Here is a 16,140-nt window from a genome sequence, read left to right as displayed (position 1 = left end):
GTGCGCGCGCTTTTTCGTTTTCATTTTTCAACGCGCGCTTTTTCTTTTTTTACTTTATTTTACCCAAAAAGGAGTGCCGGGGGACGCTTTGTGCGCTATGTGTTCACGTCGTGTCAGGGGAACACAAAGTGCGCGAAATTCGCCTGCCGCGGGTTCGCAGTGGAGCGAAATCGCGCCAAACACCGCCGGCTCGGTCAACTACGGGGGCCCGACAGCTTCGCGTTCGCTCTAACCGATTGTTGAGGCCACAGCAGTTCGTTCTATGTGAGACACTGTGCCATTGCCCCAATATATATTTTGACGGTAGCACCGCCCTCGTTCGTACTAAGCGAGCGTTCGTTATATCTGCGGCTGTTATAAGTGGGCTGGGCTGTACACAATTTTAAATACAATGGAAACACATCGGAACACACTGATTCGTGCTATAGAAAGCGACGATTCTCTTTCGAAAATAAAGGCGGAACATGCTTCTTGGATCCGGTTTTCAGAATCATGAACGACCGAATGTCCCGTGGCCCTTTGTTTACGTCTGTTGAGCGCTACATGGCCAGCTCCTGAGCTGGCTTTGAGGCAGCTTAAGTCGCATACGTGCACAATCGTTTCTGTTGCAACGAACCCAATACCAGTCCGCAAGGCTTCTTGTATTGCATGCAATTCGCACCGGTCACGCCTAGGTGCGGAATTACTCACCCGGCTGCGAAAATACTGCCCGACGTCTGCTGGTCGTCTGCTCCGTTCAGCGACGGCTGCGGGGATCGGTCAGAGTCGGCGCAAAAGAGGAACTCGCCGAAGATACCCTCGTGCACTGCATCGTCCGGCTCGTCGATAGTTCCCACAAGCTCTAGCTTGAAGTACAGAATCACCGAATCGGAAGGTAGCATCTCGCGGAGGCGTTCCACCACTGCGCAAAACATCATCGATGTCACTGGCGGGAAATCTTCGCACAGTTACGTTAAAGGGACCCTTAAACAATATTTATTCTAACATCGTAATGCTGCGTATCTGTACAGGCTGCATTTGTGGGTATGCGAGCCAAAGTTAATAGCTCTACGTGGACCTTGTTATCTAACTGTTAAACTCAGAGACATGTTTGCTGTTTGACTAAGCTGATCAACTTTTCTGGTGTTTGTTTTATCTAGCATTTCTTTTCTTCTGCATAGATTAAGTGTCTTGCTATGCTTATCGCTTGTTTACTTTTTGTGCTGACGGTGTTTGTTTTACCTGGCTCAGGAACTTTTCTTTTATTCCGCATTGATTAAGTGTTTGTTTGTTTATCGCGTGTTGATTCTCTGGTGTTGCCTAGACGCTGCCTTATATATGGGGCTGCGGACTCGTCAAGCCGCCAAGTGGCAGCTTTTTTTCCGTAGCCCTCCATCTGTATAGCACCTGATGGAAATAAAGGTTTATTATTATTATTATTATTATTATTATTATTATTATTATTATTATTATTATTATTAATATCATTTTTAAAAAAAGTGCCCCTGCAACCGCTCGCTGCCGATTAGGGCGACATCAACGCGCGTTCGTAGCTGCCTCTTGTACTTGACGTCCAACCAGAGATTTATTTTATCAGTTATTTTCTGGCACGCTGCTTTCTTGGGGGGGGGGGGGGGAAGAAAATGATTTCTGATCGAAAATAGCTTAAATGCAATGAAGCAAACTTTCAGGGTTTTCTGTTGGGAGGGGGAAGATGTAATACCGTTTGTTCGTGCGCACTTGCCAGTTTTACCGAACAGCTTTTCACTGTCACTTTAAGCTCTCATTTTGTTTTTATTGCATACATAATCGTTTATGTATTGCCTAAAAATTGTTGGCGATGTTACTGGAGATAGCATAAGCGTCTATAGCTGCAAATCACGCAGTTTCTTACTATGAATGCATCGCTAATTTTCGAAGACGGAAAGTTGGATCTAATACGTATATATTCATGGTTGACGGCTGATGAGCGAACGCGGCGATTCAGTGCCTCCGGAGTTTGCTCGCAAGGTCGCTCGGATGTAAAGCGATGGTAGCCCCAGGTTGTTTAATATAATTCGCATCCTCCCACTAGCTGTTTACACTTTGACCTTAATTTTCAGGACATACGCGTATAAATTGAGTTGCTTTCTTGGGGGTGGGATTCCGGATCTTCTTGCCAGTAAATTGAGAAAAATTGCCACGTACGTGCCCTAAATACCACACACACACACACACACACACACACACACACACACACACACACACACACACACGCACGCACACGCACACGCACACGCACACACACACACACACACACACACACACACACACACACACACACACACACACACACACACACACACACACACACACACACACACACACACACACACACACACACACACGCATGCACGCACATGAAATAATCGGAATTGTTGCGGCGGCGTACATGTACATCACAATTACGCATCGCGTTCGTCCTTAGCAGCTTTGTTTTGCAAAATTCGACTGTGTAATTTTTGCATTTTTATTATGTCCACGTACGCTCCTTTTGATATGGTAGAAAGCTGCACTGTGACGGTCTGATGTCAAACACCAGCCGAAATCTATGAATACGCACCCTTCCTGTCCTCGTTCAGGTCGCCGTGGTAGGAGAGGAAGACGAGCGAAGGCCGCATTCCCGCCATGTGGGCAATGTTGCGGTAGCGGGAGAATTTGGAGCAGAATATATCCACACACATATGCGCACTACCCAGCGCAGACGCTCGGGGAACCATCTCTGAGTCCTGCATGTATGTTAAGAAATAGCCGTTACGCTGTCATATGCTGCTATTGCGCATTCGCGTAATGACCTATACCCGAGCGTACTAACGTGCACTCAGCTCAGATTTAGTGCAAACCACGGGTAGAATTGTGGAGGGCGTTGGGAATGTACTGGTTATATATGTGTAGGGCTTAGCACTAACAACAGAGTGCCGACATTGGGCCGGTGTTTGTTGCTGCAAGATGTACACTGACTGTTTGTAGTCTCTTTTTTTTTACCGCGAACACGGGCGCTCTCGGGACGGAAAGACGAAAATTCAAAATATCAGCATCGCGAAAAGAGAGTATACGACGAAGACGAAGCTAGGACGAGCTCTGAACTCCAAATAATAATGAACGTAAAATAATAAATGAAAACTTTATAAATATTATATAAGCTGTCCTTAGCAAGGGCATCAGCCGTCCCAAGACCGGATACATGTTTAGATGTCATGGTTTTCCGTGTTACGTATTGCTTGATTTCTTTGGTTACAGCAGTGCTTTATAAATCCATGAAGATCCTTAAATAACGGTAGGTCAAACTACGACTTACCGAAACCTTTAGCCATTATCTTAACGCACGTTTTCACACACTGCGCGGTCTCCTAACACCCCGGTTCCTACTTGTTTCGATAACTTAGGAAGAATTGACAAATTATATATTTCTGAGCATTCAAAGAATGCCGCTTCTTTTGGTCGCAGCCGTCTTGCTGAGTCGTCTTCATGTCATTCGTTTTGCAGGCTTTGACAGCTTTTCGAGTGTACACAATTTCACTGTCAAGTTTAAACGCTGGTGTTACCTTCTGCCTACGTTATTTGCGGGCACTACGAGTTTTTACTTATGTGTGCGAATTACTGAGAGAGCATTATGTGCCTTTAACGCGGGAGTTGTCGGCTATCCGCCAATTTGAATATTTAAGCTTGACGGTGTAGCGTTTTGGGGGTTAAAGTGAGGCGAAAGTTCCCAGATGTTCTTTTTTTTTTTAAGGACAGTGTAACGGCTCGTTCAACAGGCTTTTGGTGGATACAGTTGATTCGCAGGAGCATGGTGCATTAGAAAAGGGCCGAACATCCGAAAAACGAATTTCGCCATAGACCGTGAACGTGTGCATGTGGTCCACAGGGCTGTTGAACACTTCGAACACGAGCGACTTATTTTTCGTTCATATTCAATGGTCAGCATGCGTTGAGCGATTTGATAAAGTTAAATAGTTATCCCGAAAGTAGAGCATTGAGCACGGTATTATGATCTAGATGACCAAGAACTTGGTCAGCAAAGAAGGGTACGATGCAGACCCAGTACACACACCATTTTAAACTCGAAAACGAATCGGCACATGTGAGCAAAAGGTCGTATCAGAAATGGGTGAGACGAACGGTTTCCGCATCATCTCAAGTTTTCGGCATTTAAACTTTTACAAATTACAGTTGCATATAAATTCGCTGTTGGTGTTCCCTAAGAAGTGACTTATCATGTGTCTTTATGCGAAAGCAACGTATAGGCGAAGCTCTCCAATTTGGTCTTTAAGAAGTAACAGTGGGAGAGCAGTAAAACGCAAAGTTTAACCCGGATTCTTTTATTCGGATTTCTAATAGCCGGAGTAGCAGCCAAATACGAAACAGCCACATAGCGTGCTGGAATGTTTCAGGGTAAAGTTACGCGCAGAATCCCAGTAAGGCGTTGCATCCTGCACAAACTAGGAGAGATATACATGCGTGTTGCATGATGATGACACCGAAGCGATGAAATGGGGCTGAAGTATTTTGTTGCACTTTAGTCCGTTCTCTCGAAAAGCGCCGGACAGTAATAAACGCACTTAAGTTGTACGGCTTCCATCACGTGCAGCGCGGCGCTAAGGACTAAATGTCACAGTGGAGACTTCTAATGCTTTGCAAGTATATCCCATCTACTTTATATGGGCGTCAAATTAGCCGGTGAGAGTGGAGTAAATTAGAAATATGTTTCGTTTTGAGAAACGGAATTCACCTTTCCGAGGAGTGCATCTCAATCAGGAGGATTGAAGAACTCAGGAAAGGGCAAGAGAGGAGGAGATAGAGATGTACCGTAGAGAAGAGCTGCGGTATAATTTTGTCTAGTTGGAGATCTTTAATGAGTGTCGAAGTGCAGAAAGTGTTTCAGAAGTTCAATTCTTCACAGTGGATGTACACCAGGCGGTCACAATGATCATGTCCGAGCATAATCTCGTCGAATTTTCTGTTTTAGTTAAGATCTGTGTTGACATACGTGGTGTTTTCTACTACGACGCCTTACAGCTGTCATCTTGCTGATACCCAGTAAGACTGGGCATCAAGTGGTCAAAGGTATAGGCAATGAACAGTGCCTAGGAGCCGCCATGATCACCTAGCAAGCCAGCGCCACCCTGCGAGCAGCGGTGAGAGTATTGCAGGATCACTCCGGAGCAGCCGGCGTGGGAGGCCGATTACGTAGCGCGAAACCGAAGGAAATGTATCGCAAAAGAAAGCGGATGGCGAAACGGCTACTCCGGCGGCGATTTAAACCTTAGATGTTTTAATTATCAGTGCTTTTTATTTTGCAGAGGCAATTTCAGTGTGAGGCGCGCTGTTGTGAAGCAGGACGTGTATAAAACGCGAAGGAGGTGATTTTCGGCTTCGCTGGAAGCTAACAGCAAACTGGATGCCTCCGCCGATCAGCGCTCAGCCGCACTTTCTCCTAAAAACATTGCTGCTTTTAAAGGGTTTTGCCGTAGCTATCGGCCAGCGCCGTTACGCGTGTCAGCTGTTATATCGTACGGCGACGCGGCACAATATAGATGTCTCAACTGTGCGGTACCCTGTACCGCACGGTCGCCTGCAGACATTTTAAACAGTGATTTCGGCCAAAACTTCCCTGAATGAAACCGAAACTGTATCTCTGCTTAGTGAGAAACTCTGGGATGGTCCCATGGAGAAAACGGAATCATGCTGCGTCACGTATCTGGCCGCCAAAGCCGTCATGTCGTAGTCTTTAGCATATTTATAACTCGAGAATTCAAGGCCTTTGTGAGGACACCACAGTATTCCCGGCGTCCTCAGGCTGAGTGCAGGACAGCAAGAACAACAAACATGGTAGGAATTTAGCGTAGTTAAACTGATTCAGTAGCACGGACGAAAGCTTTTCTGCACAGATGGAAGTTGATATTGAAGACGATGTGCAGTGAACAGTGCGAGAGTATACGTTGCACTCTGCACTCTGAACGCGGGTTGAGCGGCCGCGGTTATAGCTGCGGGACTTGCCTGTTTATCTGGACAAGCTCCGTAATTTTTTTTTCGCACTCTCCCGGCGTACCCCAAAAGTTTTGCAGCTGTTAATTCCGATCACGTACGACAAGCTCAGTAGTATGCTTCTGGTAAAATCTGGTTCTGCAGCAGTCTGCCCCGCATGCCGTTGTTTCTGAAATCGGCATATATTTGCACCCCGCCGGTGTGGTGCAGTGGTAAGACGCCCGACTACTGCTCGGAATTCCTGGGTTCGAACCCGACCACGGCGGCTGCGTTTCGATGGAGGCGAAACGAAGTGGCGTCTAATCCAGGCATCAGAACATACAATTATATCAAATCATTTTTGTTTAAACGTACCGCCGTCATAACACTAGGAAACATAACATCCGCTCCAATAACGTTAGGAACACAAGGTACACCGCGAGGCTTGGTCCTTTCTCCATTTACCTTCAATTTGGCACTCATCCGCCTCCCGGGTATGCTAGCCGAAATTCCAAATTTGCACCATACCTTCTATGCTGATGATATCACCCTCTGGACAAATAAAGGTAACGAGGGCGAAATCGAGGAAACTCTGCAATTGGCAGTTGACCAGGTAGAAAATTACGCCGCACAAGCAGGACTAACTTGCTCACAGCCTAAATCTGAACTCCTCGTCATTCGAGGTAAGGGGAGAGGTAGGCGAGCACATCAAGATTCTATTCCCATTACTGTTAAGGTTAACGGACAACCCATACCAGAAGTCCAGACACTGAGGGTGTTGGGCCTCTCCATCCAGAGTAATGGCAAGAATGCGGAGACGATTAACAGACTTCCTGCCACTACCCATCAGACAATCAGTCTGATTAAAAGAACTGCCAACAGGAGAAGGGGCATGAGAGAGAAAGACCTGTGCAGATTAGTGCAGGCATTTGTTCTCAGTCGCTTCACCTACTCAGTGCCCTACCTACAGCTCTATGCCGCAGAGAAGACCAAGCTGGAGTGCCTCATCAGACAAGCGTTCAAAGCGGCACTAGGGCTTCCTCATTACACATCTACAGAAAAATTTCTTCAACTCGGCATTCACAACACACTCGAGGAACTTTGCGCAGCCCACATCACCACACAGATGGTGCGGCTGACAAAAACTAAAACAGGCAGAAGCATCCTCGGCGCACTGGACGCAAATTCAGAGCCAGAAATAGATGAACCGAGAGATCTACCCACACCAATCAGGAAGCGGCTCACCATTAAGCCTCTGCCCAAAAACATGCATCCTATACACCACGAGGGTAGGAGGATGGCCAGGGCCCTGGCTCTTCATAAGACTCATAAGCACCAACCGGGTGTTATCTACGTTGATGCGGCTGAGTATGCAGTTCCAAAAAGAGCATTTGCAGTGGCAGGGGTCACGGGAACACACGCCACAGCCTTCTCGGCCTCCCTCCGTGTACGCACATCCGCAATGGCTGAGGAGGCAGCCATCGCTTTAGCCATTACAAATTCAGAGGCAGATATTATCCTCAGCGACTCCAAGACTGCCATACACAATTTCGCCCGAGGTAGAATTGCACAATCTATTCTAAATATTCTTAATAAGATTCCCTTCCCAGATAGGGAAATTGAATTGATTTGGGTACCGGCACATTCTGGCAACCCTGGAAACGAGGCGGTTCACCAGACAGCCCGAGATTTAGTCGGCCGGGCGGTGACCACCTCCGCTCTTGGGACAGCCAAGGATAATCTTATATCATTTCAAGATTTAACCCACCACTTCCGCCTTGAACGAAGGAAGTTTCCGCCCCCGCACAAGCGTCTAAGCAAAGAACGCGAAATTACCTGGAGGAGACTCCAAACGCCTTTCCAAACCCGGTAGTTCTCTCACATATTTTCCCCAGCCAATTTTCTCCTGACTGCACACTGTGCGATGAAAGAGCTGCCCTCAACCATATACTCTGGGGATGCAAGGAGGACCCCCCACCTCCAGAATTAGGAGAAATCCTGCATACAGATGACTGGGAGACCCTGCTGCGCAGCTCGGACCCGTGCATACAAGACCGGATCCTCAAGCGCGCCTACGAGGTCGCTAACAGGCTTGACCTGCTGGCCATCTAGTAGGGCAATATAACTCGGCCCTATATAACTATCCGGCTAAATAAAGGTTTCTTCTCTCTCTCTCTCTCTCTGTGCTATGCGATGTCAACGCACGTTAAAGATCCCCAGGAGGTCGAAATTACCCCGCAGCTCTACACTACGGCTCCCCTTTCTCTCTTTCCAGTTTAACTCCCACCTTTATCCCTTCAATTACGGCGCGGTTCAGGTGTCCACATAGCAGGTGTGACAGATACTGCGCCTTTCCCGTCCTGTAAACGAATTATTATTATTATTATTAATATTATTATATTTGCAATCGAATGGGAATGAACTAAGGCAGGTACAACAAACATATTTGTGATGGTAGACGTAGAGTGAGGAAGAAATTCTGAACGATTTTTTTTCTAGAAAGTTTTTAAATAATATATAGCGATGGCCTAGCAATTGGTCCGAGTGTCAGTTTTATAACATGTAGGATGGGCCTCTTCATTTCAGTTTGCAACGAGAACAAAACGATTGTTCCCTACTGACGTTCGGGGAGGAAATTTAGATCGATGTTGCGCAAGCTGCATTCATAGCACTCATCCCCCGGTAACCGAAAAGCGCCGTATCCAGCCTGAGGTAATGCTTGCCGCAAGATAAGTGCAATCAAGTGTAAGCTGTCATACAGTGTTTATGGAGACATATTAATGTTTATGCCAGCGGAATCGACAACGCAACGATTTCTGTGTAAAATCGGCTGACTGTGTGAACTGACAGCGAAGCAGCATCCTCGCAGCAAATGGATTGCAGCCATTTCTCATGCGCGGCCGGCTAGCGTAACTTGCAACGCGTGCGCTCTTCGCCGTGAGCGGCGGGCGCCTAGCGCTGTTTGCGCAAGCAAACGCAATGGCAATTTGAAGTCTGATTCCACTTAGCACAACGGAAGAGAATGCGAGAGAAAGGCTTACTGGTGCACAACAGACAGAGACAGAGATGAGCTTCTTGCGCAGCAGGCTCAGGGCGACCGACTGCCAGAGGTGGTTCACTTCGGCGCACGCGAACAGCTGCTCTGTGTCCAGGAAGCCCAGCACGTTCTCTACCACGAAGTCTTTGGTGGCAATGTGGACGACGTCCATTGCGACTCTCGGGCTCAGTTTTGAACAGGCCGAATTGCGACGACAGGGTAACGCGACCTTCGCGAAAAGGATTTTCTTCTTCTATAAGCATGTGCCTCGTGCTCTGCGCTTCCACTTCGTTTTTTTTAGCGAGAGCTACACTACGCCAGCCGCTTCGCGATTGTCAGCAGGGCAGCGCGCCGAGTCGCGGCTCCACCGCTCCTCTAGCTATGCGCATGCGCGGAATGAGCGCATGCGCACTGGCGTTCGCGCCGCACGCCTCGCCACTGTGCCTACGACGGAACAGACGCTGCTCACTTCGTCAGCTGTCGCTGAAGATGGGGCCCCGTTGATTCCGGTTAGATACCGGGATTTAAACTCGTTGCTGCAGCCAGGAGAGTAAACCAGGTGCAAAACGTCGGTGTTTGCGTTTATGTCAGGGACACCGTTCGAGTTTTGCGTCGCCTTCTTTCCATAGTCGTTGAACATGGAGAAAATGCATGTATGCGAAGGTGGGATCATCATAATCGGTGTGTACATATCTCCGCAGGCCATCATTCTAAAAGCGCAGATTGAGCTGCTAACCAGCAAACCAGAAACTGCACCAACTAAATCCCAGCCGCCTCAACAAGAGGAGGCGATGGAAAGCGGTGCAGAGCCTAGCATGGAAAGCAAACTAGAAGTTATGATGAGGAAGATACAAGAATTCATTCCCTCCATAGTATTACGACAGATAGCGAAAGCGATGACGGTTCGCCAGTATGCTAACACAATGAGACCCAAGAATCCTATAACCCACAAGATGCGTAGGGATATCAGTGAGGGTGAAAAGCTGCAGCAGCTCCCCCTCCAGAATAGCAATCTCCAGGCACAGCATGGCAGGACGAACTAAAGGGAGCCCTATAATTTTACCACAGTGAAATAGTCTATGCTTTAAATCAGACTAAGAGAGCGGACCCTGAGGATGCAACTTTCCACGTACGAGCATACTGCAGCAACGGTGGCCGTACTAGAGCCAGGCGGGAGCGCGAGCCTCACAAACTACAAAACGTTCCAACATGCATCTTCGTGCACAAAACTTTCACAGCAAATTTAATAGATATGAAATTACAAGCCAGTTTTTTATACGTGATGGTGACTCTCCTGCCCATAAAAAAGGATTATCCGCCGTTCCACATCATGAACGTGTACTGCCTACCTAAAGTAAAAACCAACCTTCTCAACACTACTGAGCAAAGCTATCAGGGAAGTGGGGCGAGATCCGCTACTAGTATTAGGAGATTTCAACGCGCAGAGCCTCTCATGGGGCTACAAACGAGAGGACATACGAGAGGACGGAAGCTAGCGGAGGCAGCGTCAACATTATGCCTAACCCTACACATCGACCCAGCGTACCCCACGCGGATTGGGAACTCTGCGCAGATTGACACTTGTCCAGACTTAACCTTTTCGAAAAACCCGAGGCGAGTGGAGTGGACGAATACGGAGGAAACACTCGGTAGCGACCACGGTATGATCAACATAACGATCCGCAAAGTCTTGCCTTCTTGTCGCCATGTTATTCCGAGACGCCGAGAAGGCAAGACTTTATTCGGACAGCAACGCGAACATCCAAGCAACAAGGATTCAGTGGCTTCGGTTTATAAAGGAAGCCTGGGTGCAACCGAGGCATGCTATTGGCTAGCGCTACGGTCGCACACGCGAACCATGACTGCGTACATCAGATAGCGGCACACAGTAACCAAGCGGCACACAGTAGCAAGACAGCAGCAAGCTTGATAAGCGTTGCGCCGATATAAGAACCCCTTACCAGACCAATGGGGCAGACTAGGATGCCGGACTGGGCAAAATTCAGAAAATAATATGATGTTAGTTCTATCCAGGAGCAAGGATACCAAGCCTGGACCAAACAGCTGCTGACCAGTCTCCATTCGACGGAATTGCGGGTAAAGCTATCTGAGGCGGTGACGGATGTGGGCACCTACCTCCTCCACCTCTAGGAAGCCAGACGCAGCATGGTTAAAAGATGGCGCAGGCAGAAACATAACCGCAAGCTAAAAATGCGGATCGCGGCGATAACAAAAGAGGCGGCAGAATACGAGACGCAGCTCGCGGACGCTAACTGGGTAGAGAGGAGCAATGGGCAGCTAGGCAGATGTCTGGCAAAAACACATCGCGTCTCTCCGAGCGTTCATAGATCTATACCAGACGCGAGTCACAGAAACACCTGCAGAGAGCAATACACGCATTTAAAGAAAATACGGCCCAGCTAGCGCTGAAGCTCTGAGACCAGTACTTGAGCACGACCCAGGACCCAAGGGGAGAAGCTTACAGGTACAGTGGAGACCAAAATGTTAAGCTAGATGAACCTTTCAAAATGTACGAGCTCTGGGCGGCCCTAGCGAGAATGAAACGCGGAACAGCTCCAGGGGTGGACGGGATCACGGTAAAACTACTTGAAAACCTACCAGAGTACGCTTACCAATCGCTTCTAGAACACTTCAATTCGATCTGGACGGCAGAAATTCCTCTTTCCACCAAATGGAAGACGGCACTCATAACTTTCATTCCAAAGGCGGGCAAAGCTATAGATACAGACAACCTCAGGTCCATTTATCGCACGTCGTGCGTGGGCAAATTGATGGAAACAATGGTCAGAGACTGACTTTCCGAGTATCTAGAAAACAAGCGCGTCGTCGCCGACTCGATGTATGGCTTCAGCCCAAATAAATCGGCTCCGGACATCCTGCTACAACTTAGCAGAGAGATCTTAAATCCGATTGAACACCCGAACGGAGATAAGATTGTTCTCGCCCTAGATCTGAAGGGATCCTTCGATAATATGACGCACGAGGTGATCTTGAAACACCTTTCGGAGACGGGGTGTGAAAAGAACGCGTCCGAGTATATAATACACTTCCTCTCAGACAGACAAGCCTACGTGAGAATCCAGAACGCAGAACACGGTCCCTTTCTATTAGGCACGAGAGGTACACCACAGGGAGGGGTGCTATCCCTGCTGTTTTTCAACATGGCAATGAAAAATCTCTCGGTCAACCTGGAGAAAGTATCGGGTGTGCAGTACATGCTGTACGCGGACGACATCTAAATGTGGGCCACGCAAGGCTCTCTGGGAGAAATGGAAGCCAGCTTGCAGGAGGCAGCCACCGCTGTGAATGAGTACGCGAAAAAAAAGCGGCCTTCATTGCTCACAGAAAAAATTCGAATCCTTCCATATTCGTCCCTCTAAAAAATGCACAGACAAGATAGAATCGCGACTTGGATCAAAACCGATACCCGAGAGAAAGAAAATTAGAGTCCCGGGTCTTTACATTCGCCAGCGTAAGCTAGAGACGACAACGCTCGACAAGCTAAAAAAGGTGGGAGACCAGGTGGGCCGAATGATCCGCAGAGTCTTCAACAAGAAAGGGGGACTGAGAAGCAAAGATGCTCTATGACTGGTCAATGCCTTTGTAACAAGCAGAATCCTGTACTCGACCCACTATCTCCACCTCAAGAAACACGACGAGAACACCATCGAGGTGATCACGCGCAAAATAGCGAAGGCCCTTGACCTTCCTATAACCGCGTCGAACCTGAGACTCCAAGGTCTGGGTATGACGAACTCGTCTGAGGAGCTTAGAGAAGCCCATCTCACAAGCCAATACAAGCGTTTATCGCGGACACCATCGGGGCGTCGCCTATTAACCCGTATACACATACAACACACGACTTTAACCGAGGAAAGAGAAAGGCTTCCCTAAGAGTGGCGATACGTCCTGCACGTAAAACCACTCCCCACTAACATGTCCAAGGATGACCACGAGGGTAGTCGCATGGCCAGGACATAGGCCTTAGCTCAACACTACGAAGGGAAACCCGGAGTGTACTATGTGGACGCGTCCGGGCAGCACTAAGGCGGGTGATAAACGGCGGTAGTGATCCACGAGTCCAAACCGGTAAACAGGCTCACATTTAAAGCCCGAAATGTAACACAGGCAAAGGAGGTCGCCATCGCGTTAGCAGCAACACAATCTGACTCCAAAACATTCATAACGGGCTCGCGAGGGGCGTGTAGGAACTTTCAACTGGGCTGGGTTCCGTACCTAGCCTACCGGCTACTAAAAAACAGCTCGGACCTGGCCTACCGACTACTGCAAAACAGCTCGTACGTGGAAAGCCCATCCCGCCGCTTCATAGTCTGGGCTCCGGCCTATTCGGGGCTAGGGGGAAACGAGGCAGCAGACGCTGCCGCCCGCGCGCTTTTTAACCGGGCAACTTCGTGCCCCTCCTCTTCCTCCCCAGAAGAATTCACACCAGCCTACACTTTCAGAGAAATTACGCAGCTGTACCAAAACAGACACAATCTTTACCCCCACCGGTGTAAAGGGTTAACGAGAGCGGAGGAACACGTGTTTCTTCACCTCTTTACGAACGTCATGATGTGCCCTGCGTCACTTAAACACATTTGACAGTACCTTCTCCGGAGAGTGCCCGCACTGTGGGAAAATGTCATCGAACATGGTGTAGGCGTGCCCCTTTAACCCTGCCGTTGCACCTAACCCAAGCCCTACCCGGGAGGACTGGGAGGCGACCTACTCGCCTGCTCCGACCTGGAAGCCCAAAAGGCGTTTGTCAAACGAGCAGTGGCGGCAGCGGAAGCCACTGGGGTTCCGTACTAGAGACTCCACGTAGTGTTCGTGAGGAGAAGGGCACTAAGCTTGACCCCAGATAAACCTCCATGTCACTCTCTATTTTTAATAAACGTTTTCACCATCACCCGCAGGCCACCATCGGAACCGCCCTAAAGGTTGTGGCAAACGGGCTGCCTAGCTGTACCGAACGGGAGTTGGTACTCATCACGAGTGATCTCAACAAAAACCCCAGGAGAAGCCCGAAGTTTCTTCAAGCCTCCAAAGAACGATTTCAACTGGTATTCAGCAGACAATGACCGACTACCACCACGCAATGGGGAAGAAGTCTAGACTAAATGCTTCAGCGAAACTCTGGTGATTCAAACCATGCTATCGACAAACAGGAAACAAAGTCTCACTAGTTTACTCAGCACCGTAGCGTCTTCTTTGGTACAGACATAAAGTTCAAGCCGTTACGTAAACCCTGTGTCTTACTTTCAAGCGATACCTAAGCATAGCCAGGGGTATCTTGCTCTCGCTAGTCTACCAGGTTTAACCACAGCGAAACCACAGCCATTTTTATTTCACGTGTCACTTTGTAAACAATGCACACTATTACCACATTTTGCATCTGTACAGGCGCTCAGTAATATATATATATATATATATATATATATATATATATATATATATATATATATATATATATATATATAGGGAGACACCAGCTCCGCCGCTAAGGTACAATGCTCTATAGCTAAGTGTTTGACACTGTAACAAGTGCTCACAGATGATGCTTTCTGGTTTGTTAGTTTTGCTTAATTTTTGTTGGCGTTATATTTATATATATTTAACTTGTAGCGAGCAGGACGATGACGTAAGGTCGGGAGCCGCTTCTTGCAACTTGACGCGTCCCGGTGCGCGTTCAGGGGAACGCGCTGTTTCCGTTCGATGAAACGCCGTGAAACCACCGTTAAAGGCATGACGCAACAGCGTTTCACACAAAGTGATAACGTTTTTTCACTTTTATGCTGTAATATTTTTATGCACCGATAGCGCCTGGAAACGTTGGCTTTCCTTATGAGCATTTTGACGTATTTGTATCCTTTTTGTACTACATTGGCCACAGTTTCGCCGTTTCGCCTACCTGTAACAGGTGCAGTTCTGCGCATGCGCGAGAAGCCGAGTAACGTGACAGCGCGCAGCTGGCGTGCACCTCGCTGCTCGCCTCGCCGCTGCTCCAACCGCCTCGCTTCGCCAGCTGTGCGCATGCGCGATGAGCCGAGTGACCTCAACATGGCGCGCTCTACTACTTATAAGGGGGCTGTGTCGCAGCATAAATTTGTTTAGTCATCAAATAATTCCAATAATTTAATTAACTCGCTATCGCCTATCACACAGCAATCAATCTCAATGACTACAATCACAATTACCATTATACGATTCTGTACGTAGCCCACGATTATTTCCAAAACGCTGTGCCGAGAACTCTCACACTACTATGACGCTGGCGCCATTTTGTCCGAACGAGCTAGCGCTAAACCTTGTTTGGTGGCCAGATTTATGCACGAATCCATACCCTTTGCACCGGGCGGGCACCATCAGGGCCCTGGCTAATGTAGAGAGACTGCGCAAACGCGGAAACAGGTCTTCAATGATTGATATAAGGATTGGAATTGGTGGACTGACGGCAAGCCTCGGGGGAGAGCGCGGAACTCTTTGCTGGTAAAAGGTTTCAGGATCTTTCATCCAGGGCTCTGATTGCGTATTTGGCTCGTCGCGGTCGGGGCAGCAGATAGTTCTACGCCAAATTTGTCAGCGATAGCTCGGACTTCCCTAGCTGAACTCGACTTCAATTGCTGTCTTATCGCTTTCAGCTGAGAAAGAGTGCCATGTAAGAGGTCGACTGCAGTGTTTAAATCCAGGGCCTGTTTTTTAAAAAGCCTGCTCAAAGGTTGTGCGAAAGAAACGACGTAGGTCATCGTAAGCAAGGCATCCGGGGAGTTGCTACTTCGAAGTGCTGCTATCAGAGCCTTAGCCACAGGTGACGATCGGCTTTTCCAGTTGGCCCCGGTGTTCGAAGTGCTGCTATCAGAGCCTTAGCCACAGATGACGCTCGGCTCTTCCAGTTGGCTCCGGTGTCCAGCGACGCGATAATAATATTGTCGCGGAAAACAGGGCTATACGGGACTAAAACGACGGGACGAAGCTGTACCAGCAGGCAGAGTTCCGAACACAGCATGCGAGCCGACTTCAGCGTCCTTTTCTTCTAGGCGCCACCTAAGAACATCAGGAACACAAGTTGGCATTACTCCCCGTCCTAAAAAAACGAA

At 48.4% G+C, this 16,140-nt stretch overlaps 1 protein-coding gene across 1 annotated transcript in view; it reads right to left on the bottom strand.

Moving 5' to 3' along the window:
• Positions 1-9,345, bottom strand: part of LOC146186961 (uncharacterized) — a 36,258-nt gene extending 26,913 nt beyond the window's left edge. The window contains exons 1-3 of the mRNA XM_084608152.1: positions 9,027-9,345; positions 2,582-2,747; positions 691-901 (exon numbers count right to left, since the gene is read on the bottom strand). Of these exons, the coding sequence (XP_084464278.1) occupies positions 691-901; positions 2,582-2,747; positions 9,027-9,194 (545 nt within the window). The 5' untranslated portion in view covers positions 9,195-9,345. The remainder of the gene's footprint in view (positions 1-690; positions 902-2,581; positions 2,748-9,026) is intronic.
• Between the last annotated feature and the right edge of the window lie 6,795 nt (positions 9,346-16,140).

The sequence above is a fragment of the Amblyomma maculatum genome, chromosome 6 (assembly GCF_055883805.1).
Source record: "Amblyomma maculatum isolate TAMU_Amacu chromosome 6, ASM5588380v1, whole genome shotgun sequence".
In the NCBI taxonomy this organism is placed as follows: Eukaryota; Metazoa; Arthropoda; class Arachnida; order Ixodida; family Ixodidae; genus Amblyomma; species Amblyomma maculatum.
This window is presented reverse-complemented; position numbering and strand designations above follow the sequence as displayed.